The 23,983-nt window shown below is 50.1% G+C and overlaps 1 protein-coding gene across 1 annotated transcript in view; it reads left to right on the top strand.

Annotated features, from left to right (window-relative positions):
* Positions 1-2,529: 2,529 nt before the first annotated feature.
* SNRNP200 (small nuclear ribonucleoprotein U5 subunit 200) overlaps positions 2,530-23,983 on the top strand; it is a 29,665-nt gene continuing 8,211 nt past the window's right edge. Inside the window, exons 1-31 of the mRNA XM_041720512.2 lie at positions 2,530-2,707; positions 3,606-3,769; positions 4,703-4,874; positions 5,746-5,938; positions 6,851-6,906; positions 7,754-7,852; positions 8,065-8,217; positions 8,617-8,716; positions 9,049-9,185; positions 9,882-9,965; positions 10,528-10,701; positions 11,060-11,197; positions 11,899-12,054; positions 12,329-12,499; positions 13,072-13,265; positions 13,726-13,849; positions 14,527-14,676; positions 15,269-15,379; positions 15,681-15,812; positions 16,089-16,277; positions 16,844-17,041; positions 17,571-17,723; positions 17,911-17,991; positions 18,353-18,436; positions 19,063-19,169; positions 19,258-19,376; positions 20,088-20,242; positions 20,945-21,134; positions 21,645-21,818; positions 22,626-22,786; positions 23,356-23,583. Of these exons, the coding sequence (XP_041576446.1) occupies positions 2,663-2,707; positions 3,606-3,769; positions 4,703-4,874; positions 5,746-5,938; positions 6,851-6,906; positions 7,754-7,852; positions 8,065-8,217; positions 8,617-8,716; positions 9,049-9,185; positions 9,882-9,965; positions 10,528-10,701; positions 11,060-11,197; positions 11,899-12,054; positions 12,329-12,499; positions 13,072-13,265; positions 13,726-13,849; positions 14,527-14,676; positions 15,269-15,379; positions 15,681-15,812; positions 16,089-16,277; positions 16,844-17,041; positions 17,571-17,723; positions 17,911-17,991; positions 18,353-18,436; positions 19,063-19,169; positions 19,258-19,376; positions 20,088-20,242; positions 20,945-21,134; positions 21,645-21,818; positions 22,626-22,786; positions 23,356-23,583 (4,392 nt within the window). The 5' untranslated portion in view covers positions 2,530-2,662. The remainder of the gene's footprint in view (positions 2,708-3,605; positions 3,770-4,702; positions 4,875-5,745; positions 5,939-6,850; positions 6,907-7,753; positions 7,853-8,064; positions 8,218-8,616; positions 8,717-9,048; positions 9,186-9,881; positions 9,966-10,527; positions 10,702-11,059; positions 11,198-11,898; positions 12,055-12,328; positions 12,500-13,071; positions 13,266-13,725; positions 13,850-14,526; positions 14,677-15,268; positions 15,380-15,680; positions 15,813-16,088; positions 16,278-16,843; positions 17,042-17,570; positions 17,724-17,910; positions 17,992-18,352; positions 18,437-19,062; positions 19,170-19,257; positions 19,377-20,087; positions 20,243-20,944; positions 21,135-21,644; positions 21,819-22,625; positions 22,787-23,355; positions 23,584-23,983) is intronic.

Here is a 23,983-nt window from a genome sequence, read left to right as displayed (position 1 = left end):
GAGCGCGGCGGGCCCCGCCCCCCCGTGACGTCACGGCCGCCCCCCTCCGCCGAGCGGCGGGCCCGGGTCGGAACCGTTCGGTCGGACCGGAACCGTTCGGGTCAGATCGGAACCGTTCGGTCACCTCGGAACCGTTCGGGTCACGTCAGAACCGTTCAGTCAGATCGGAACCGTTCGGTCAGATCGGAACCGTTCGGTCAGATCGGGTCAGATCGGAACCGTTCGGGTCAGATCGGAACCGTTCGGGTCAGACCGGAACCGTTCGGTCAGACCGGAACCGTTCGGTCAGATCGGGTCAGATCGGAACCGTTCGGTCAGATCGGAACCGTTGGGATCAAATTGGAACTGTTCGGTCAGATCGGGTCAGACCGGAACCGCTCGGTCAGATCGGAACCGTTCGGGTCAGACCGGAACCGTTCGGGTCAGACTGGAACTGCTCGGGTCAGATTGGAACCGTTCGGGTCGGTTTTGATTGGATCGGAACCGTTCGGCTCCAATCGGAACCATTCAGCTCTAATCGCACCCCAGGCCAGTCGGAACCGCCCGCGCTCGGCTCGGCTCGGAACCAGTTGGGCCTTACTGGGACCAGTTGGGACAACTAGGCTCGGCCCAGCACGGCTCGGCTCGGTTTGGGTCAGATTCAGAAGCAGGCAGCCCAGTTCAGCCCCACTGGCCTGGCTCAGCCCAGTTTGGGGTGTCCCAGTTGGGCTCAGCCCAGTTTGGGGTGTCCCGGTTTGGATCAGCCCAGTTTGGGGTGTCCCGGTTGGGCTCAGCCCAGTTTGGGGTGTCCTGGTTGGGCTCAGCCCAGTTTGGGGTGTCCCCGTTGGGCTCAGCCCAGTTTGGGGTGTCCCAGTTGGGCTCAGCCCAGTTCAGGCCACCTTAACCAGGCTCAGCTCAACCCAGCTTGGCTCAGCCCAGCCTGGGTTAACCCGGTTCAGCCCAGCCTGGTTTAACCCGGCTCACAGTGCCACCCTTGGTGCCATCCCAGTGCCATCCCGGTGCCATCCCAGTGCCCAGGATCCCTTCATCCCTTCCCCAAGAGGATGAGGACAAAGCCCAGGTAGGCACCAGGTGTGGCAGCAGAGCCGTGTCACCTCCCGGGACAGGACAAGTGCCACGCGGTGCCACCCCCGCTGTGGCACGGCCGAGCTGGCACGGCCGCCGGGCACCTCTCCAGGCGCTGGCACTGCGCTCCGCTAATTAACGGGGCCGAGATAACGAGGGCACCGCAGCGGGCACCGAGCTGCGTCCCCAGAGCCAGCAGGGACAGGGAGGGGCTGCCCGCGTCCCCTGCACCCCAAAATGCCCGGGGACCCCTCAGTGCCCAGGGACCCTCCAAATGCTCAGAGACCCCCAATGCCCAGGGACCCCCCAAATGCCCAGGGACCCCCACAGTGCCCAGAGACCCCCAAATGCTCAGAGACCCCCAAATACCCAGGGTCCCCCAAATGCCCAGGGTGCCTTCGATACCCAGAGACCCCTCAATGCCCAGGGACCCCCCCAGTGCCTGGGTACCCCCAAATACCCAGGGCCCCCCAAATGCCCAGAGACCCCCAATGCCCATGGACCCCCAGTGCCCGGGTACCCCCCAATGCCCAGGGACCCCCAATGCCCAGAGACCCCTCAATACCCAGAGACCCCCAAATGCCCAGGGTCCCCCAAATATCCCTCAGTACCCAGGGACCCCCAATCCCCAGAGACCCCCAATGCCCATGGACCCCCAGTGGCCGGGTACCCCCCAATGCCCAGAGACCCCTCAATGCCCATGGACCCCCCAATGCCCAGAGACCCCTCAATACCCAGAGACCCCCCAATGCCCAGAGACCCCCAAATACCCAGGGCCCCCCAAATGCCCAGGGTGCCCTCGATCCCCAGGGACCCCCAGTGCCCAGGGACCCCCAAATGCCCAGAGACCCCCAATGCCCAGAGACCCCTCAATACCCAGGGACCCCCCAATACCCAGAGACCCCCAAATACCCAGGGTGCCCTCAATACCCAGGGACCCCCAAATGCCCAGGGACCCCCAATCCCCAGAGACCCCCAATGCCCATGGACCCCCAGTGCCCGGGTACCCCCCAATGCCCACAGACCCCCCAATGCCCAGAGACCCCTCAATACCCAGGGACCCCCAAATGCCCAGGGTGCCCTCGATACCCAGAGACCCCCCCAATGCCCAGGGACCCCCCCCAGTGCCCTGGAATGCCCCAGTGCCCCCCCTGGACCTTGGGGACAATTCGGGGGTGTCGGTCCCCCCCCGCGGCCACCACGTGTGCCCTCACCGGAAAGGGGCGTGGTCTTCCTGGGGGCGTGGCTTTCACATAATCCACCAATAGGAAGCGGAGAACTTCGCACTGACCCCGCCCCCTACCCCGCCCCTCCGCCCTCAGGCGCACAAACGTCAATCAAAACGTGGCGGGCTGGCGGCTCGACCAATCACAGGCAGCTCATGGCGTGTAGGGCGGGATTTAGCGGGTATCAACCAATCACAGTTTGCGATGGGCGGATCCTCGTGTTCGCGGCGCGTTTCCGCCTCACCCGGAAGTTCTGCTGACCGTGCTTCCGGTGCGGCGGCGGCGGCGGCGCGGCCTCGTCAGGGCCCGCTCCGGTTCCCGCTCCGGTTCCCGCTCCGGTTCCCGGCCCCGGCCCCGTTCCCGCTGCAGCCATGGCGGACGTGACCGCCCGTAGCCTGCAGTATGAGTACAAGGCGGTGAGTGCGCGCTCAGTGCCCTGAACCCCCTCCCGGTACCGTGAGCCTGTCCCGGTACCGTGAGTTTGTCCCGGTACCGTGAGCCCGTCCCGGATCCCCCAGTCCCATTTTGGGGTTCCCCACCCCCACTTTGGGACCCCCATCCCCATTTTGGGTTCCCCACCCCCACTTTGGGACCCCAATCCACTCCCTCAACCCCATTCCCATCACCCCAAATTCCATTTTAACTCTATTTCACCCCATTTTAACCCAATTTAATTCCATTTTAACTCCATTTTATCCCATTTAACCCAATTTAATCCCATTTCCCCCCACCCAGAACTCCAGCCTGGTGCTTCAAGCCGACCATTCCCTGATCCAATGGGGAATCCCATTTAGCCCCATTTTTATCCCATTTAACCCTATTCAATGCCGTTTAAATCCCATTTTAACTCAATTTAATCCAGTTTTGACCCAATTTTTCCCCATTTACCCCCCAGAACTCCAACTTGATGCTCCAAGCCTGATCCAATGGACTTGGAATCCCATTTTAACCCCATTTAACCCCAATTTAGTCCCATTTTTCCCCCCCAGAACTCAAACCTGGGATTCCAATGGGGAATCCCATTTTAACCCCATTTTGACCTGATTTAACCCCATTTAACCCATTTTAATCTCATTTTGACCCTTTTTTACCCTATTTTAACCCTTTTAAACCAAATTTAATCCCATTTTTCTCCCCTCCCAGGACTCCAACCTGGAAGCTGACCGTTCCCTCATCCACTGGACTTGGAATCCCGTTTAAATCCCATTTAAATCCCATTTTAACCCTATTCAATCCCATTTTAACCCCATTTTAACCCAATTTAACCCCATTTTAACCCCATTTAATTCCATTTTTCCCATTTTTTCCCCCCAGAACTCCAACCTGGTGCTCCAAGCCGACCGCTCTCTGATCGACCGCACGCGCCGGGACGAGCCCACGGGGGAGGTCCTGTCCCTGGTGGGGAAGCTGGAGGGGACCCGCATGGGGGACAAGGCCCAGAGGACCAAACCCCAAATGCAGGAGGAGAGAAGAGCCAAGTGAGCAGAAATTCGGGAATTTTCAGCCTGGGATGGTGGGATGAAGGGGTTTTCAGGGGTTGGGTTCTCCAAAAATTGGGTATTTTTGGTGGTAAATAGCCCAAAAAATCTGATTTTTCTGGTATTAAATATATAAAAAAAATCTGTCTGCTCTTCTTGGTGCTAAATATCCCAAAAAACTGATTTTCCTGCTGTTAAATATAAAAAAATCTGCTTTTTCTGGTTCCCAGTTTCCCACAAAATCTATTTTGCTGGTGCTAAATATCCCAAAAAACTGATTTTCCTGGTGTTAAATATCCCAAAAAATCTGATTTTCCTGGTATTAAATATAAAAAAAAATCGATCTGCTTTTCTTGGTGCTAAATATCCCAAAAAACTGATTTTCCTGCTGTTAAATACCCAAAAAATCTGATTTTTTTCTGGTGTTTAATTTCCCAAAAAATCTGCTTTTATTGGTGCTAAACACCCCAAAAAAATCTGCTTTTCCTGGTATTAAATATCCCCAAAAATCTGCTTTTCTTGGAGTTTTCCTTTCTCCAACTCAACAATTTTGGAAATATTTGGAGTGGAAAACCCAAAACACAAACCAACCTTGGAACCACCAAAATAATCACCAAAAAAAAAAGAAAATAAATAAAATAAAAAATAAATAATAAATAATATAAATAATAAATAATACAAATAATAAAAATAAATAAAATAAATAATAAAGTTTTTGGGAATAAATTGGTCTGGAAAAAGCAGGATTTGAACCATGAGGGAATTTTGGAGGTGCAACACCCAAAATCCCAACCCCACTATTATTGGAGATACCAAAATCATTCAAAAAAACCAAAAATAAATCAATTTTTTTTTCATTTTTTCCTCCAAAAAACCTCAGATTTGAGCCCTGACCGTCTCTAATTCCCATTTTTTTTCCCAAATTTTTTCCAGGAGGAGGAAGAGGGACGAGGACCGGCATGACATCAACAAGATGAAGGGCTACACGCTGCTGTCCGAGGGCATCGACGAGATGGTGGGCATCATCTACAAACCCAAAACCAAGGAGACCCGTGAGACCTACGAGGTCCTGCTCAGCTTCATCCAGGCTGCCCTGGGTGACCAGGTCAGCTCTGGGATTCATTTTGGGATTTTGGGATTTTGGGATTTGGGAATCCGACCCTCGGTGTCCCGTTGGGTAGTTGGGTTGGGTGGGAGTTTGGAAGTTGGGAAGTTCTACCATGCTGGATCGACCTGGTCTTGGAAGCTCCCAGGGATTCCAGGTCCTTTGGGAATTCCATCCCAGCTCCTCACCCAATATTTCTTCCCGAAATCCCATCCTGATCTTCTCATGGGATCATGGAATGGTTTGGAGTTGAGGGACACCAAAGCTCATCATGAGCTGGGACATTTTCCACCATCCCAGTTGGCTCCAAGCTGGTCTTGGACACTTCCAGGGATTCCAGCTGCTCTGGGAATTCCATCCCAGCCCCTCAAAGGGAAAATCCCTTCCCAAAATCCCACCTGGATGGAACCATGGAATGGTTTGGGTTTGAGGGCCACCAAAGCCCATCTGGTCCCACCAGGATCTGGGACATCTTCCACCATCCTGGGTGGCTCCAAGCTGGTCTTGGACACTTCCAGGGATCCCAGCTGCTCTGGGAATTCCACCCCAGCCCCTCAAAGGGAAAATCCCTTCCCAAAATCCCACCTGGATGGAACCATGGAATGGTTTGGGTTGGAGGAACACCAAAGCCCATCTGGTCCCACCAGGAGCTGGGACATTTTCCACCACCCCAGGTGGCTCCAAGCTGGTCTTGGACACTTCCAGGGATTCCAGCTGCTCTGGGAATTCCATCCCAGCTCCTCAAAGGGAAAATCCCTTGATGGAACCATGGAATGGTTTGGGTTTGAGGGACACCAAAGCCCATCTGGGACACTTTCCACCACCCCAGGTGGCTCCAAGGTGCTCCTTGCTGACCCTTGTCCCCCCTCAGCCCCGGGACATCCTGTGTGGGGCGGCTGACGAGGTCCTGGCCGTGCTGAAGAACGAGAAGCTGCGGGACAAGGAGCGGCGCAAGGAGGTGGAGCTGCTGCTGGGCCCCACCGACGACACGCGCTACCACGTGCTGGTCAACCTGGGCAAGAAGATCACCGACTACGGCGGGGACAAGGACATCCAGAACATGGGTAGGACAATTCTGGCAATTTTGGCAATATTTGGGAATTTTTTGGGGATTTTTTGGCCATTTTTTCGTCATTTTTTGGTCGTTTTTTCACAATTCTTTCGCAATTTTTTCTCAATTTTTTTGCTGTTTTTGGAGATTTTTTTTTGAGGTGTTTTTATAATTTTAAAGATTTTTTTTTAGTGCATATATTTTATTTGATTCGGGATTTTTTGGGCATTTTTTGGGAGATTTTTTGAGATTTTTGGGGTGGAGCTGCTGCTGGGCCCCACTGATGACACGTGCTACCACGTGTTGGTCAACCTGGGCAAGAAGATCACCGACTACGGCGGGGACAAGGACATCCAGAACATGGGTAGGACAATTCTGGCAATTTTGGGAATATTTGGGAATTTTTTTGGGTTTTTTTTGCCATTTTCTCTTTTTTTTTTTTTTTTTTCAGCTTTTTCACTTTTTTCGCAATTTTTTTTGCAATTTTTAGAGATTTTTTTGGAGGAATTATTTTGATTTTTTAAATATTTTTTTAGTGTATAGATTTTATTTGATTTTGGATTTTTTGTGAGTCTTTTTGGAATTTTTTGTGAGTTTTTTAGGGATTTTTGTGGAATTTTTAGAGATTTTTTGTGGTGATTTTTAAGGGATTTTTTCATGATTTTTTCATGATTTTTTTTTTTTTGCAATTTATTGGAGTTTTTTTTGGAGGAATTGTTTTGACTTTAAAAATATTTTTTAATGCATATCTTTTATTTGATGTTTCATTTTCTGGTGATTTTTCCAGAATTTTTCCATTATTTTTTTCCAAGCGTTTTTCCACCTTATTTAGGAATTTTTGGGGTTTTTTTTTAATTCTCTGGGTGAATTCTGGGCGAATTCTGGGTGAATTCCCAGGAATTCCTGGCAATTCTGTTCCCTGCAGACGACAACATCGACGAGACCTACGGGGTCAACGTTCAGTTCGAGTCCGACGAGGAGGTGGGGTCAGCCTGGCCCTTTTCCTAAATCCCATTTCCTTCCTTGGATCCCACTGATCCCATTTCCCTAAATCCCATTTCCATAAATCCCATTTCCTTCCTTGGATCACACTGATCCCATTTCCTTAAATCCCATTTCCCTCCCCGGACCCCACTGATCCCATTTCCCTAAATCCCGTTTTCCTTGATCCCATTTTCAGGTAGGAAAAGGGATAAAAATGGGATTTTGGAGGGAAAAGAGGAGTAAAAACGGCATTTCTGAGGGAAAAGAGGGATAAAAATGCGATTTTTTGAGGGGGAAAATGGCGTTTCTGAGGAAAAAGAGGGGTTAAAATGGGATTTTGGAGGGAAAAAGTGAGATTTCTGAGGGAAAAGGGAAAAATGGGATCTTTAGGGGAAAAAAAGGATTAAAATGGGATTTCTGAGGGTAGAAAGGGATTTTGGAAAAAAAAGGTAAAAATGGGATTTTTGAGGGGAAAAATGGGATTTCTGAGGGAAAAGAGGGGTAAAAATTGATTTTTTCAGGGGAAAAATGGGATTTCTGAGGGAAAAGAGGGGTAAAACGGGATTTTTGAGGGGGAAAATGGGATTTCTGAGGGAAAAGAGGGGTAAAAATGCAATTTTTCAGGGGAAAATGGGATTTCTGAGGGAAAAGAAGGGTAAAACGGGATTCTTGAGGGGAAAAAATGGGATTTTGGGTGGGAAAAGAGGGATATAAATGGGATTTTTTGAGGGAAAAGTGAGGAAAAAACGGGATTTTTGAGTGGAAAAAAATGCATTTTTGAGGGAAAAAGGATCAGCAAGTTAATTTTGAGAGAAAAAATGGTAAAAATGGATTTTACTGGCAGGAGGGGGATGAGGACATCTACGGCGAGGTTCGGGACGAGGCATCGGACGATGACCTGGAGGGGGACGAGGCCGTGGTTCGCTGCACACTCTCAGCCAATGTGAGTCCCCCTCGGGGGGTTTATTTTATTTCCATTTCAATTTTCATTTTAATTTGTATTTTCATGGGATTTGATGTGGTTTTGATGGGAATTTTGATGGGATTAAAAAAAATTATATTTTAATTGAAATTTTTATGGAAATTGTGGGGATTTTTATGGGAATTTTTAAAATTTTTTGTTGGATTTTGATGGGAATTGTTGGGATTTTCCAGCTGGTGGCCTCGGGGGAGCTGATGAGCTCCAAGAAGAAGGATCTCCACCCCCGGGACATCGACGCCTTCTGGCTGCAGCGCCAGCTCAGCCGCTTCTACGATGACGCCATCGTCTCCCAAAAAAAGGCAGATGAGGTCCTGGAGATCCTCAAGGTCTGTGGCCACCAAATCCTTGGGATTTGGGAGAATTGTCCCTCTGAAGAGTGGGAATGTCGCTCAAAACCCCATTCTTTGTGTTTTTATGGGATTTTGGGGTGGTTTTTCGATGGAAATCATCGTCCATGGGGTCTTTTCCCTCCTGATTTCCATACTTTTTTGGAAAAATGGGAATTTTGGCGTATGTTTTTGCACCTCCATGGGGTGTTCCCCTCCTGATTCCCATATTTTGTAGAAAAATTAGAATTTTTGGGCTTGTTTTTGAGCCTCCAGGATGATCTTTTAGCTTTCAGGTTTATTTTCCACTCCTTTCCCGACCTCTCCTCACCTCCATCCCATGGAAATCAGGGATCTGGATTCCCTGGGTATGAAAATTCCATGTTTTTTTTCTCCCAGACTGCCAGCGACGACCGGGAATGTGAGAACCAGCTGGTGCTGCTGCTGGGCTTCAACACCTTCGACTTCATCAAGGTCCTCAGGCAGCACAGGATGATGAGTGAGTTTTTATTTCCCTTTCCCAATGAAATTATGTCCACAAAATCCCAAAAATTCCCATCGAAATCCCAAAAAAATCCCATCAAATTCCATCAAATCCCAAAAAAATCCCCAAAATTCCCATAGAAATCCCAACAAATCCCATAAAAAATCCCAAAATTTCCCAAAAAATTTCCATGCAAATCTCAGCAAATCCCATAAAAGTCACCAAAAAATCCAAAAATTCCCATGAAATCCCAACAAATCCCAAAACTTCCCAAGAATTTCCATAAAAATCCCAGCTAATAATCCAAAAAATTCCCATAAAAAGGATTTTTCCATGCTTTTTCCCAGTCCTGTACTGCACCTTGCTGGCCAGCGCGCAGAGCGAGGCGGAGAAGGAGCGCATCATGGGCAAGATGGAGGCCGACCCCGAGCTCTCCAAATTCCTCTACCAGCTCCACGAGACGGAAAAAGAGGACCTGATCCGGGTCAGGAATCTTTCTGGGATTTATGGGATTTGTGGGATTTGGGGTTGGGGTTGGAAACGGGGCTGGAATCCCCCAAAAATCTGTGGGGAAGCGACGCTGTCGTGAGCCACTTCTGCTTTCTCAGAGTTTGTTTTTCCTTCAAAATCCCACAAAAAATCAGCTGAAATGCCCCAAATCCCACAGAATATACCAAATGGCTGTTCCTGGTTTATCAAAATGTTTATTCCTGGTTTTTGGATGAGTTTTCCAAAGAAATTGAGGGAATCGGAGCAGTTTGGAGGAGAATGAGCCTCAATCCAAATTTTTCCCCTCAGGAGGATCCCTCTCAGCAGGAGCCATTTTTTTGAGGGGAAATTTGGTTTTCCCACCTAAAATTGTTATTCCCAGTTTATAAAAATGGTTATTCCTCATTTTTCCTAAAAAATTGAGGGAACAGCAGCACTTTGGAGGAGCCCTGAGCCCTTTCCTGAGGCTGAATCCCGATTTTTCCCCTCAGGAGGATCCCTCCTGGTGGGAGCCATTTTTGTGAGGGGAAATTCGGTTTCCCGCCAAAAATGATTGTTGCCTGATTATAAAAATTGTTATTCCCAGTTTATCAAAATGGGAAGTTTTTATTCCTAAAAAATTGAGGGAACAGCAGCACCTTGGAGGAGTCTGAGGCTCTTAGCTGATGTTGAATCCCGATTTTCCCCTCAGGAGGAGCGCTCCCGGAGGGAACGTGTGCGCCAATCCCGCATGGACACCGACCTGGAATCCATGGATTTGGACCAGGGAGGAGAGGTAAAATCCATGGATGTGCTCCCAAAACACCCCCAGCTATCCCAAAAAATATTTGATCCCACAGGGAAGATGGATTCCCACTTGGAATCTGCAGCTTTCCCTTCAAACATCAGGAGAAACAATTCCCATTTTTCCTTTTTCCCCATTTCCCCCCCCCATTTTTTCGTCTTTTTCCTCATTATTCCCCCCATTATTTTCCCCTTTCCTCCCCCCCACATTTCCCCATTTCCCCCCATTTTCCCTCATTATTTTCCCCATTTCCCCCCAATTTTTTCCCATTTTCTCCATTATTTCCCCATTTCTCCCCCTCATATTCCCCCCACTTTTCCCCATTTCCCCCATTATTTTCCCCCCACATTTCCCCATTATCCCCCCATTTTTTCCCATTATTTCCCCATTTCTCCCCCTCACATTCCCCTAATTTCCCCCTCATTTTCCTCTCATTTTCCTTGTGTTTCCCCCCATTTTTTGCCATTTTTGGCCTTTTTTTTTCATTTCCCTCCCCATTTCCCCCCCATTTTTCCCTTTTTACCCAGTTTTCCCATTTTTCCCAATTTTGCAGGCCCTGGCTCCCCGGCAGGTGCTGGATTTGGAGGATTTGGTGTTTGCCCAGGGCAGTCACTTCATGGCCAACAAGCGCTGCCAGCTCCCGGACGGATCCTTCCGCAGGCAGCGCAAGGGATACGAGGAGGTTCACGTCCCTGCCCTCAAACCCAAACCCTTCGCTGCTGACGAGGTTTGTCTCACCCAAAACATATTAAAAAATTTAAAAAAAATTTAAAAAAAATTTAAATATCAAAAAAAAGCAAAAAAAAAAGGGAAAAGGGAAAAAAAGCGCAAAAAAATCAATTCATTTTCATTTTTTACAATGAAAATCTAAATAGTTTGGGGCTGATGAGGTTTACACCCAAAAAAAGCAAAATAATTAAAAAAAAAAAAATTTGGAATTTGAGTATTTGCCTTTTTCATGGAATCTTAATGCCTAAAAATTGAATTTTCCCACTTTTCCACCCCTAAAAACACCAAATTTCCTTTTTTTTTCCCCTGGAAAACCCCCTGAATTTTGGATTTTTCCTCCTTTTCTCCCTTCCCAGCAATTGGTTCCTGTGGAGAAACTCCCCAAGTATGCCCAGGCCGGCTTTGAGGGCTTCAAAACCCTCAACAGGATCCAGAGCAAATTGTTCCGCGCGGCGCTGGAGAGCGATGAGAACCTGCTGCTCTGCGCCCCCACGGTGGGACCTGGGGGGTTTGGGGTTTTTTGGGTTTTTTTTGGATTTTTTGGGGTGGTTTTGGGTTTTTTGGGGTTTTTTTGGGGGGTTTTGTGGATATTTTTGGGATGAACGTGCAATGGGTGGCCCTTTTTAGGGATGGAGAAGCTCAGGGGGTTCCTCAAGGTGGATCTGGGCTTTGGGGCTGGAGAACCTCAGGAGGTTCCTCAAGGTGGATCTGGGGTTTGGGATGGAGAACCTCAGGGGGTTCCTCAAGATATTCCTCAAGGTAAATTTGGGGGTTAGGGGTGAAGAACCTCAAGGTAGATCTGGGCTTTGGGGCTGAAGAACCTCAAGGTAGATATGGGGTTTGGGGCTGGAGAACCTCAAGGTGGATCTGGGGTTTGGGACTGGAGAACCTCAAGGTAGATCTGGGGTCTGGGGGTGGAGAACCTCAGGAGGTTCCTCAAGGTGTTCCTCAAGGTGGGTATGGGTTTTGGGGCTGGAGAACCTCAAGGTAGATCTGGGGTTTGGAGTGGAAAACCTCAGGAGGTTCCTCAAGATATTCCTCAAGGTGGATCTGGGGTTCGGGGTTGAAGAACCTCAGGAGGTTCCTCAAGGTAGATCTGGAGTCTGGGACTGGAGAACCTCAAGGTGGATCTGGGTTTTGGGGCAGGAGAACCTTGGAATTCTGGGATTTTTGGGACAGGACGTCTCCATTGCAGGGTGCAGGGAAGACCAACGTGGCGCTGATGTGCATGCTGCGGGAGATCGGCAAGCACATCAACATGGACGGCACCATCAACGTGGACGACTTCAAGATCATCTACATCGCGCCCATGAGGTCCCTGGTGCAGGAGATGGTCGGGAGCTTCAGCAAGGTGAGGCTCCACGGGGCGGGTCCTGGGAGGTTTGGGATCGGTTCTTGGGAACTTCGGGATCAGATCCAGGGGAGGTTTGGGATGAGTGGGATTGGATCTAAAGGAATCTTTGGGTTGAGAGGGATCAGATCCAGGAGAAGACATCCAGGTGGGATTTGGGATCTCATCCCAGGGAGCCCCAGGAGAAGAGGGAACGCCCTCAAAGCACCTCAGGAGAAGTTTGGGTGGGATTTTGGGGTCCTTCCTCCACCCTCATCCAGTGGGTTTTTCCCAGCGTTTGGCCACCTACGGGATCACGGTGGCCGAGCTGACCGGGGACCACCAGCTGTGCAAGGAGGAGATCAGCGCCACGCAGATCATCGTCTGCACGCCCGAGAAGTGGGACATCATCACCCGCAAGGGCGGCGAGCGCACCTACACCCAGCTGGTGCGGCTGGTCATCCTGGTGAGCTCCTCAATGGCCAGGTGGAGCTCCTCCAGGTGGAGCTGGGGCTTGGGGCTCCTCGAGGTGTTCCTCAAGGTGGAATTGGGGCTTGGGGCTCCTCGAGGTGTTCCTCAAGGTGGTTCTGGGGTTTGGGATGGAGAACCTCAGGGTGGATCTGGGCTTTGGGGCTGGACAACCTGAAGGGGTTCCTCAAGGTGAGTCTGGGGTTTGGGGTGGAGAACTTCAGGGGGTTCCTCAAGGTGGATCTGAGCTTTGGGGCTGGAGAACCTCAAGGTGGATTTGGGGTTTGGAGTGGAGAAGCTCAGCAGGTTACTCAAGGTGGATCTGGGGTTTGGGGGAGGAGAAATTCAAGGTGTTCCTCAAGGTGGATCTGGGCTTTGGGACTCCTCAAGGTGTTCCTCAAGGTAGATCTGGGCTTTGGGGCTGGAGAACCTCAAGGTAGATCTGGAGTTTGGGGCTGGAGATGCTTGGACCTGTCCAGGTGTGACACTAGTGGTGGAACCAGCTGAACTTTGTGATGCCACAAATCCCGATCAGGGAGGACAATCCCGTGACCTTTCTCCTTCTGGCAGGATGAGATCCATCTCCTCCACGACGACCGCGGGCCTGTACTGGAGTCTCTGGTGGCCAGGGCCATCCGCAACATCGAGATGACGCAGGAAGACGTGCGGCTGGTGGGGCTCAGCGCCACCCTGCCCAACTACGAGGACGTGGCCACCTTCCTGCGGGTGGACCCGGCCAAGGGCTTGTTCTACTTCGACAACAGGTACGGCAAAACCAGGAGAAGCTTCTCCAGGTGCAATTCCAGGTGGAATTCCTCGTTGGTTTTTTGGCGGCGTCGTTAAAAGTCTTTTTGGGATATCTCGTTGGGTTGGGTTCTCCATGGACTTTGAGAAGACCAAAGTTAAGTTTACCATCTTTTCCTGATGGATTCCCACCTGGATTTCCATCCATCCACCTCTTGGTCTTTGAGGGCGTAGTTAGAAGTGTTTTTGTGATCTCTGGTTGGCTTGGGTTGAGTTTAATTTTTTCCCCTTTTCCACAGACTTTTTTCCCATCGATCCCCTGAATTTTTTTCTATAAATCCCAAGATTCTTTCCCCCTTTTCCACGGATTGTTTCCCACAAATCCCCAGGCTTTCCCCACAAATCTCCGGATTTTTTTCCCTGATTTTTTTCTCCAAATCCCCATATTTTCCCCTCAAATTCCCGGGTTTCCCGTGGCAGCTTCCGGCCGGTGCCGCTGGAGCAGACCTACGTGGGCATCACGGAGAAGAAGGCCATCAAGCGCTTCCAGATCATGAACGAGATCGTCTACGAGAAGATCATGGAGCACGCCGGCAAGAACCAGGTCCCACCCATGCCAACATTCCCCTTGATCCCATGGAAAAATTAGATTTTCCCAATTTTCCCCAATTTTCCCCATTCCCCCCATTTTTTCCCATTTTCCCCTCATTTTTTCCCATTTCCCCCCCATTTTTTCCATTTGTTTCCCATATTTTCCCATTTTCCGGCAAGAACCAGGTCCCACCCGCACCTCATTTCCCCTTCAGCCGAGGCAAAATGGGATTTTCCCAAATTTTTCCCAATTTTTTCCCTTTTTTTTCCTATTGTTTTCCCATTTTCCCACCATTTTCCCTCCCTTTTTTTTTGCCATTTCCCCCCCCATTTTTCCCCGTTTATCCCAGACCTGATCCCACGCTGCTCCCACACTGATCCCAGTTTTTCCCCAGTTTGATCCCAGCCTGATCCCAGTTATCACAGGCTGATCCTGATTTTTCCTGGGCTGATCCCAGGCCAATCCTGGTTTTTTCCAGGCCAATCCCAGGCTGATCCCAGTTTTTCCCAATTTGATCTTGGTTTTTCCCAGGCTGATCCCAGCTCTTTTCCCAGGCTGATCCAAATTTTTCCCAGGTCGATCCTGGTTTTTCCCAGACTGATCCCAGTTATCTCAGGCTGATTCCAGGCCGATCCCAGGCTGATCCCGGTTTTTCCCAAGCTGATCCCAGGCCACTGGTGGTTTTGCAGGTGCTGGTGTTCGTGCACTCGCGCAAGGAGACCGGCAAGACGGCGCGCGCCATCCGGGACATGTGCCTGGAGAAGGACACGCTGGGGCTCTTCCTCAGGGAGGGCTCGGCCTCCACCGAGGTGCTGCGCACCGAGGCCGAGCAGTGCAAGGTGAGCTGGGGAAAATGGGGAAAAAAGGGAAAATGGGGACAATCCAGCAGGGAAAACTGGGGAAATCTGGCAGGGAAAAACCGGGGAAAATTGGGAAAACTCAGGAAAATCTGGCGGGGAAATACAGCAGGGAAAAATTGGGGAAAATGAGGGAAATCCAGCAGGGAAAATTGAGAAAATACAGCAGAGAAAAACTGGGGAAAATTGGGAAAAATTGGGGAAATACAGCAGGGAAAGTTGGGGAAAATCAGGAAAATACGGTGGGAAAAAATTGGGGAAAATGGCGAAAATCTGGCAGGGAAAATTGGGAAAATCCAGTGGGGAAAATTGGGGAAATACAGCGGGGAAAAATAGTGGAAAATTGGGGGAAAATTTGGAACATTGGGAAAACTTGGGAAAAAATTGGAAAAATCTGGGAAAATCGGTAAAACTCTTTGTGGCAAAGTTGGTTGCTCGCCCATTCCTGCGGGATTTTTGATGGATGTGCCACTCGGGGACTCGCCCCGATGACTTTTCCACCCCTCCCAACCTGATTCCAAATTTTTCCCTTGGAATTTTTTCCTGGAATTCCTTGGGCTGGGTTTTCTGGCAGAACCTGGAGCTGAAGGATCTCCTTCCCTACGGCTTCGCCATCCACCACGCCGGCATGACGCGCGTCGACCGCACCTTGGTGGAGGATCTGTTCGCCGACAAACACATCCAGGTGGGAGCGCAAGTCCGGCATCAGATCCCGAAAGATTTTTATTTGGGATGAAATTTGGGATCCTGCTCCCATGTGGAAAAAAAAGGGATTTTCCTCCAGGAGAAAACGGGAGGTGAAAATGGAGGTTTTTGGGGTGAAAAAGCAGGAAATGGGAATTTGGGAAAAGCAGAGTTTTGGATTTGGAGGTTCCTGGGTGGATTTGAAGGTTCCTGCTGGATCTGATCCCTGGTTTTGAATGGATTTGGAGATTCCTGGTTGGATTTGGAAGTTCCTGCTGGATCTAACCCCACTTTTCCTGCAGGTCCTGGTGTCCACGGCCACGCTGGCCTGGGGTGTGAACCTGCCAGCGCACACGGTGATCATCAAGGGCACGCAGGTCTACAGCCCGGAGAAGGGGCGCTGGACGGAGCTGGGAGCGCTGGACATCCTCCAGGTGGGACCTGGCAACGTCCCGGGACCTTCCTGGCCTTAAATCCCATCCAAAATCCCAGTTTTTGTTCCTCCTTGTTCTTCTTCGTGGTGGGGTGGGGTTGGAGGGGAGGGGGAAAAGTTCTCCAAGAATTCCTTGTCCAGATCCTTTCAGATAATCCTTCAGGGATTCCATGCCCAAACCCACCTGAGATAATTCCTCAAGAACTCCATGCCCAAACCCACCTGAGATGGTCCCTCAAGAATTCCCCGTTCCCTGAGCTGTCTCTCCCTGTTGCAGATGTTGGGCCGTGCCGGGAGGCCCCAGTACGACACGAAAGGAGAAGGAATTCTCATCACTTCCCATGGAGAGCTCCAGTATTACCTGTCCCTGCTCAACCAGCAGCTGCCCATCGAGAGCCAGATGGTGGCCAAGCTCCCAGACATGCTCAACGCTGAGGCCGTGCTGGGGAATGTCCAAAATGCCAAGGTGGGACGGAATTCCCGATTTTCCGTAGGGATTTGTGGCCGTGGTTCTACCCCTGAGATAAGTCCATGCTCAGACCCTGCTGAAATAATTCCTCAAGAATTCCATGCCCAATCCCAGGTGGGGATTTTTGGGATTGGGGTGTTTAGGGTGTTCTTGGAAGAGTTTTTGGGGTGGGAGTGGAAAATCTGGAGGTGTTTTAGGGTTAATTCCAGGATGTTTTCCGGAAGATGTGGGGAAATGGAATTTGGCACCAGGAAAAGCGGATTTAATTTAGGGAATTCAGAATGAGGAAAAGCAGATTTCCCGGGAAATTTATGACCAGGAAAACCAGATTTCCTGGGAAATAAGATACCAGGAAAAGCAGCTTTTCTGGGAAATTAGTGGAGCAGGAAAAGGAGATTTCCTTGGGAATTTAGAGAACAGGAAAAAGGGATTTCCTAGGAAATTTAGGCAAGTAAAAGTGGGTTTTCTGGGAATTAGACACCAGGAAAAGCAGATTTCCTGGGAATCAGCCACCGGCCGTGGCAGGAAATTCCAGGGGTAATTGAGGATTTGGGAATTGGTAGGATGCACTGAACTGGCTGGGCTACACCTACCTGTACATCCGCATGCTGCGCTCGCCCGGCCTTTACGGCATCTCCCACGACGAGCTGAAGGCGGATCCGCTCCTGGAGCAGCGGCGCCTCGACCTCGTCCACACCGCGGCCCTGATGCTCGACAAGAACAACCTGGTCAAGTACGACAAGAAAACCGGGAATTTCCAGGTGGGATGGCCAAAAAAATGGGGATTTATAAGTGGGAGGGGGGAAAATGGGGATTTGTAGGTAGGAAGGGGAAAAAAAAGTGAAATTCTACGTGGGATGGCCAAAAAAGAAAGGAATTTCTACAGGGGATGGCAAAAAATGAGGATTTTTAGGTGGGAGGAAAAAAAAAAAAAGGGAATTTGTAAGTGAGATAGCAAAAAAAAAAAGGAATATCTGGGTGGGATGGCAGAAAAAAATGGGGATTTTTAGGTGGGAGATTTGCATGGTTTATCATGACCATTCCTGTGGTTTATCCCAGCCATTCCCATGGTTTATCCTGACCGTTCCCGTGGTTTATCCTGACCATTCCCGTGGTTTATCCCAACCATTCCCGTGGTTTATCCTGACCATTCCTGTTGTTCATCCTGATTGTTTCTGTGGTTTATCCTGACCATTCCCATGGTTTATCCCAACCATTCCCATGGTTTATCCTGACCGTTCCAGTGGTTTATCCTGATTGTTCCCGCCCCTTTCCCGGCTGTCCTGGCAGGTGACAGAGCTGGGCCGCATCGCCAGCCATTACTACATCACCAACGAGACAGTGCAGACGTACAACCAGCTGCTGAAACCCACCCTGAGCGAGATCGAGCTCTTCCGCGTCTTCTCCCTGTCCTCGGAGTTCCGCAACATCACCGTGCGCGAGGTACGGCAACGCCCAATACCCAACAGTCAACATCCAACACACAACACCCGACGTCCAACACCGAACAACAGCCATTAGCCATCACCCAACAGCCATCACCCAACAGGCATCACCCAACACCATCACCCAACATCACCCAACACAATCACCCAACACCCAACACCCTCAGCCATCCCTGTTTCCCCAGGAGGAGAAGCTGGAGCTGCAGAAGCTTCTGGAGCGAGTCCCGATCCCGGTGAAGGAGAGCATCGAGGAGCCCAGTGCCAAGGTGAGCCCTGCCGGGAATTCCCGGTGGGAATTCTGTGTTCTTCCCTCTCCGGGATGTCCCGGATGGGGCTGGGAAGCTCCGAGAGATCCAGGAGATCCATGGGACTGGGGGAAAAGGAAATTTCCTTGGGAATGAGGATCTGGGAGAAGTGACCTTCCTGGGAAATTTGGGAACAGGAAAAGGAGGTTTCCCAGGAATGTTGTACCAGGAAAAGGAGGTTTCCTTGGGAAATTGCCATCAGGAAAAGCAGCTTTAATGGAAAATTAGGAACCAGGAAAAGGAAATTTGCTTGGGAATTAGGAGCCAGGAAAAGCAGCTTTCCCAGGATTTTCCCTGAGAGCTTTTCCATCGCCGTTCCCAGATCAATGTCCTGCTCCAGGCCTTCATCTCGCAGCTGAAGCTGGAGGGGTTCGCCCTCATGGCCGACATGGTCTACGTCACCCAGGTGAGCCGGGAATTCCCTTGGAATTCCCAATGGGATTAGGGAGGAGCTGGGATGGAATTCCCAGAGCAGCTGGGATCCCTGGAAGTGTCCAAGGCCAGGCTGGAGCCACCTGGGACAGTGGAATGTGTGGGACCCGTGGTGGGACTGGGAGAACCTTGGTGTTCCTTCAAACCCAAACCATTCTGTGGTTCCATTAGGAGATCTGGGTAGGATTTTGGGAAGGAGCTTTCCCTTCGAGGAGCTGGGATGGAATTCCCAGAGGACCTGGAATCCCTGGAAATGTCCAAGGCCAGGTTGGATCTACCTGATCCAGTGGAAAATGTCCCAGCTCTTGGTGGGACCAGATGGGCTTTGGTGTCCCTCAAACCCAAACCATTCCATGGTTCCATCCAGGTGGGATTTTGGGAAGGAATTTTCCCTTTGAGGGGGTGGGATGGAATTCCCAGAGGACCTGAGATCCCTGGATGTGTCCAAGACCAACACTGTGTGACGCCACCAGTTGTGGTGACACCGGTTGGGATTTTGGCTCATTCCCACCACAAACCCCTCCAAGCTGGCACCCAGGGTGGGATGGGAATTTGGGAATTTCCAGGATTTGCCCCCAAAACCCTTCCGGTGTCACGCAGTCGGCAGGGAGGCTGATGAGAGCCATCTTTGAGATCGTCCTGAACCGCGGCTGGGCCCAGCTCACCGACAAGACCCTCAACCTCTGCAAGATGATCGACAAGCGCATGTGAGCCGCGATCCCGTGAAATTCCCTGGAATTCCCCAGAATTCCCGCCATTCCCGGTGTCCCCTGAGCCCCCACGGTGTCCCCGCAGGTGGCAGTCCATGTGTCCCCTGCGCCAGTTCAAGAAGCTGCCCGAGGAGGTGGTGAAGAAGATCGAGAAGAAGAATTTCCCCTTCGAGCGCCTCTACGACCTCAACCACAACGAGATCGGTGCTGAAACAGGGGAAAATGGCCCAAATTGGGAGTGGGGAGGGGTTTGGGATTGTGGCATGGGAGAGTCTCCTGAATTCAGGTTAAAATCCCCTGAATTCAGGCTAAAATTCCCTAAATTTGGGCTAAAATCCCTCAAATCCAGGCTGGGGAGGGGTTCCGGATTGTGGCATGGGAGAATCCCCCAAATCCAGGCTAAAATCCCTGAAATTCTGGTTTAGATGAAATTTTTAAAAAAATTCTTTGTTTTGAGGGATGCAATTTCTCCAGAATTTTCCCTCAGAACTTGTGGGATTTTCCTCAGAGATGGGGGAATTTCTCCAGGATTTTCCCTCAGAAATGGGGGAATTTCACTCAGAAATTGAGTGATTTCTCCATGAATTTCCCTCAGATATTGGGACAGTTCCCTCAGAATTTGGAGGATTTCCCTCAGAAATGGGGGAATTTCTCCTGGATTTCCCTCAGATATTGGGGATTTTCCCTCAGAAATTGGGATATTTCCCTCAGAAATGGGGTAATTTCTCCAGGATTTCCCCTCAGAAACTGGAACATTTCCTTCAGAAATTGGAGATTTCCCCTCAGAAGTGTGATAATTCCTCCAGAAATTGCCCTGTGCGTCTGGAGCAGCAGCCTCACCTTCTGAAATCCACTCTTTTTGGCACCCTCCCTGTCCCCATCCCTTATTTTTTTTTTTCCCTACTTCCCTGACAGGAGAGCTGATCCGGATGCCGAAAATGGGGAAAACCATCCATAAATACGTGCACCTGTTCCCAAAGCTGGAGCTGTCGGTGCACCTGCAGCCCATCACGCGCTCCACGCTCAAGGTGGAGCTCACCATCGCACCCGACTTCCAGTGGGACGAGAAGGTGGGAAATGGGGATTTGGGGTGGGAAAGGGGAGTTAGGGGGCTGGAGGGGGGAATCGTGGGGGAAATGGGGGATTTGGGGTTGGAAAGTGTGAGGGGAAATGGGGAATTTTGGGGTGGGGGGTGGTAATTGTGAGTGGAAATGGGGGATTTTGGGGTCGAAATCGTGAGGGGAAATGGGGGATTTTGGGGTCGAAATTGTGAGGGGAAATGGGGGATTTTGGGGTGGGAGGTAGAAATTGTGAGGGAAAATGGGGTGGAAATCATGAAGGAAAATGGGGGATTTTGGGGTGGAAATTGTGAAGGGAAATGGGGGATTTTGGGGTGGGGTTGGAAATTGTGAGGGGATATTGGGGGGTGGAAATTGTGACGGAAAATGGGGGATTTTGGAGTGGGGGTGGAAATTGTGAGGGGAAAATGGGGGATTTTGGGGTCGAAATCGTGAGGGGAAATGGAGAATTCTGGTGCTGGTATGTGAAAACCATGAGGGGAAAATGCCCTGATTGAGGGGAAAAATGAGATTTATGGGGCAGGATTGTGAAAATCAGGTAAAACGTGCAAAACCAGAAAATTTGGGGCTCAGTTTTAAAAACCATGTGGCAAAACACAATCAAAAACACAAAAGGAGCCATTTTGTGTCCGGAACACTTGGAATTATGAGGGCTGGGACAGGGAATTGAGAATTTCTCCTTTTTTTCTCCAGGTTCATGGCTCCTCAGAGGCTTTCTGGATCCTGGTGGAGGATGTGGACAGTGAGGTGATCCTGCACCACGAATATTTCCTGCTCAAGGCCAAATATGCCCAGGATGAGCACCTGGTGACATTTTTTGTGCCTGTCTTCGAGCCCCTGCCCCCTCAGTATTTCATCCGAGTGGTGTCTGACCGCTGGCTCTGTGAGTGTCCCTTTTCCTGGGTTTATTCCTGCTTTTATTCTTGTTTTTTGTTTTTTTTTTTTTTTTCTGCTTTTATTCTTTATTTTTTTCTGCCTTAATTCCTGGTTTTCCCTGGAATTTATTCTGGGTTTTCCTGGTTTTATTCCTCTTTTTTCCTGGGTTTTATTTCTGGTTTTTCCTGGTTTTATTCCCATTTTCCCCCAGACTTTATTCCTGGCTTTTCCTGGGTTTATTCCAGATTTTTTGGCTCTGTGAGTGCCCCTTTATTGGGGTTTATTCCTGGTTTTTCCTGGGATTTTTATCCCTTCTCCCAGAGCTTTGTGATTCTGGGTTTATCCCCTCTCCCAAACCTTTGGAATCTGTTTTTTTTTCCCTATTCCCAAACCTTTGGAATTCCAGGTCTGTCCCCTCTCCCAAACCTCCACAATCCATTTCCCACCCTCATGGCAAATCCATCCCCCTCTGGATCCACCCACCTGGAAAATTCCAGGAATTCTTTCCCTCCTCCAGCCTGTGAGACCCAACTTCCCGTTTCCTTCCGGCACCTGATCCTTCCGGAGAAATACCCGCCGCCCACGGAGCTGCTGGACCTGCAGCCGCTGCCGGTGTCGGCGCTGCGCAACAGCGCCTTCGAGAGCCTCTACCAGGACAAGTTCCCCTTCTTCAACCCCATCCAGACTCAAGGTGAGCCTTCATCCCGCTGGCATTTCCCGGGATTTGGTGCTTTTGGTGGGAATTTTCGGGTGGTTTGGGGGTTTTGGATGGGTTCGGCAGGTTCTGGGAGTTGTGGTTGATCCTTGTGCTTATTCCATGTGGGTTTTGTCTCTCCCAGAGTTTTGGGATCTGTGGATTATTCCCTATTCCCAGAATTTTGGGATTCATGGTTTATCCCTATTCCCAGAATTTGGGATCTTTGGTTTATCATTATTCCCAGAGTTTTGGGATCCATGGTTTATCATTATTCCAAGAGTTTTGGGATCTGTGGTTTACCCCATCCCAGAGTTGTGGGATCCATGGATTATCCCCTATTCCCAGAATTTTGGATCCATGTTTCATCCCCTCTCCCAGAATTTTGGGATCTGTGGTTTATCATTATTCCAAGACTATTGGGATCTGTGGTTTATCCCCTCTCCCAGAGTTTTTGGATCTATGATTTATACCCTCTTCCCAGAATTTTGGATCAATGGGTTATCCCCTGTTCCCAGAATTTTGGGATCCATGGTTTATCCCCTATTCCCAGAATTTTGGGATCCATGGTTTATCCTCTGTTCCCAGAATTTTGGATCAATGGTTTATCCTCTAATCCCAGAGTTTATTCCCCTATTCCTAGAATTTTGGATCTATGGTTTATCCCTATTCCCAGAATTTTGGGATCCCTCATTTATCCCTGAAGAGCCTTTCCTGGCTCTATCTCACTCCAACCGGATCCTCACCCCATTCCCAAATTTTTTGTTTCCCCCTAAACCCACGGGAATTGCCCCGATTCCCCAGTGTTCAACACGGTGTACAACAGCGACGACAACGTCTTCGTGGGCGCGCCCACCGGCAGCGGCAAAACCATCTGCGCCGAGTTCGCCATCCTCCGCATGCTCCTCCAGAATTCCGAGGGTCGCTGCGTCTACATCACCCCCATGGAGGCCCTGGCCGAGCAGGTGAACCCCAGGAATTCCCTGGAGATGGCAATTCCCAACCAGGAATTCCCTGGAGATGGCAATTCCCAACTTTGCCCTTCGTTCAGTCGGGATCGACTCGGAGTTTGTGTGGCGTGAGGCTTCAGGGGTGGATTACAGGGGAAATTGGTGGGAATTGTCCCAATTTGAGGAGAATTTGGCTGAAACTGCCCCAATCTGAGGGGAGTTTTGAGGGAATTGCCTCAATTGGGTGGGAATTGCCCCATTTTGAGGGGAATTCGGGTGGGAATTGTCCCATTTTGAGGGGAATTTGGTGGGAATTACACTATTTTTGAGGGGATTTTGTGGAATTGCCCCAATTTTGAGGCAACTTTGGTAGGAATTGCCTCAATTTGAGGGGAATTTGGTGTGAATTACCCAAATTTGAGGGAAATATGAGGAGAATTCGGCAGGACTCAGCCAATTTCAGTGAAATTTGAGAGCAATTTGGTGGGAATCACCCCCATTTTGGGGACAACACCGCCTCTCCTTTATGAATTCCGGATAAATCCGTTAAGAACCTTCCAGATTTTCAATCCTCGTTCTCCCAGGTTTTCATGGATTGGTACGAGAAATTCCAGGAGCGCCTCAACAAGAAGGTGGTGCTGCTCACCGGGGAGACCAGCACGGACCTGAAGCTGCTGGGAAAAGGGAACATCATCATCAGCACCCCGGAAAAGTGGGATATCCTCTCCCGCCGCTGGAAGCAGCGCAAGAACGTCCAGAACGTCAACCTGTTCATCGTGGATGAAGTGCACCTGATCGGGGGCGAGAACGGGGTGAGAATCCTGGGAATGGGGTGGGGATGGGTCCAGCCCGCAACGGGAGGTTCCATGGGGATTTTGACTCGTTTTTGAACAGGTTTTCCTGATGGGAATGGATCCCATGGGGTGGGAGTTGTCCATGCCTTGGGAAGGTCAAGGAAATGTTTCCATGGGGTGTCCTGGGTGGATCTCAGCCAGGAATAGTTCTGATCCTGCTCCTGATCCCATTTTGGATCCTATTCCTGATCCCATTTCTGCTCCTGATTCCATTTTGGATCGTATTCCTGATCCTTCTCCTGATCCCACTCCTGATCCCATTCCCGATCCCATTTATCCCCACAGCCCATGCTGGAGGTGATCTGCTCACACATGTGCTACATCAGGAGGGGTTTCCATGGGTTCTGCTGGCTGGATC

This window comes from Taeniopygia guttata, chromosome 22 (assembly GCF_048771995.1).
Source record: "Taeniopygia guttata chromosome 22, bTaeGut7.mat, whole genome shotgun sequence".
NCBI classification, from domain to species: Eukaryota; Metazoa; Chordata; class Aves; order Passeriformes; family Estrildidae; genus Taeniopygia; species Taeniopygia guttata.
Note: the sequence above shows the minus strand (reverse complement) of the source record. Positions and strands in the feature narration are given on the sequence as shown.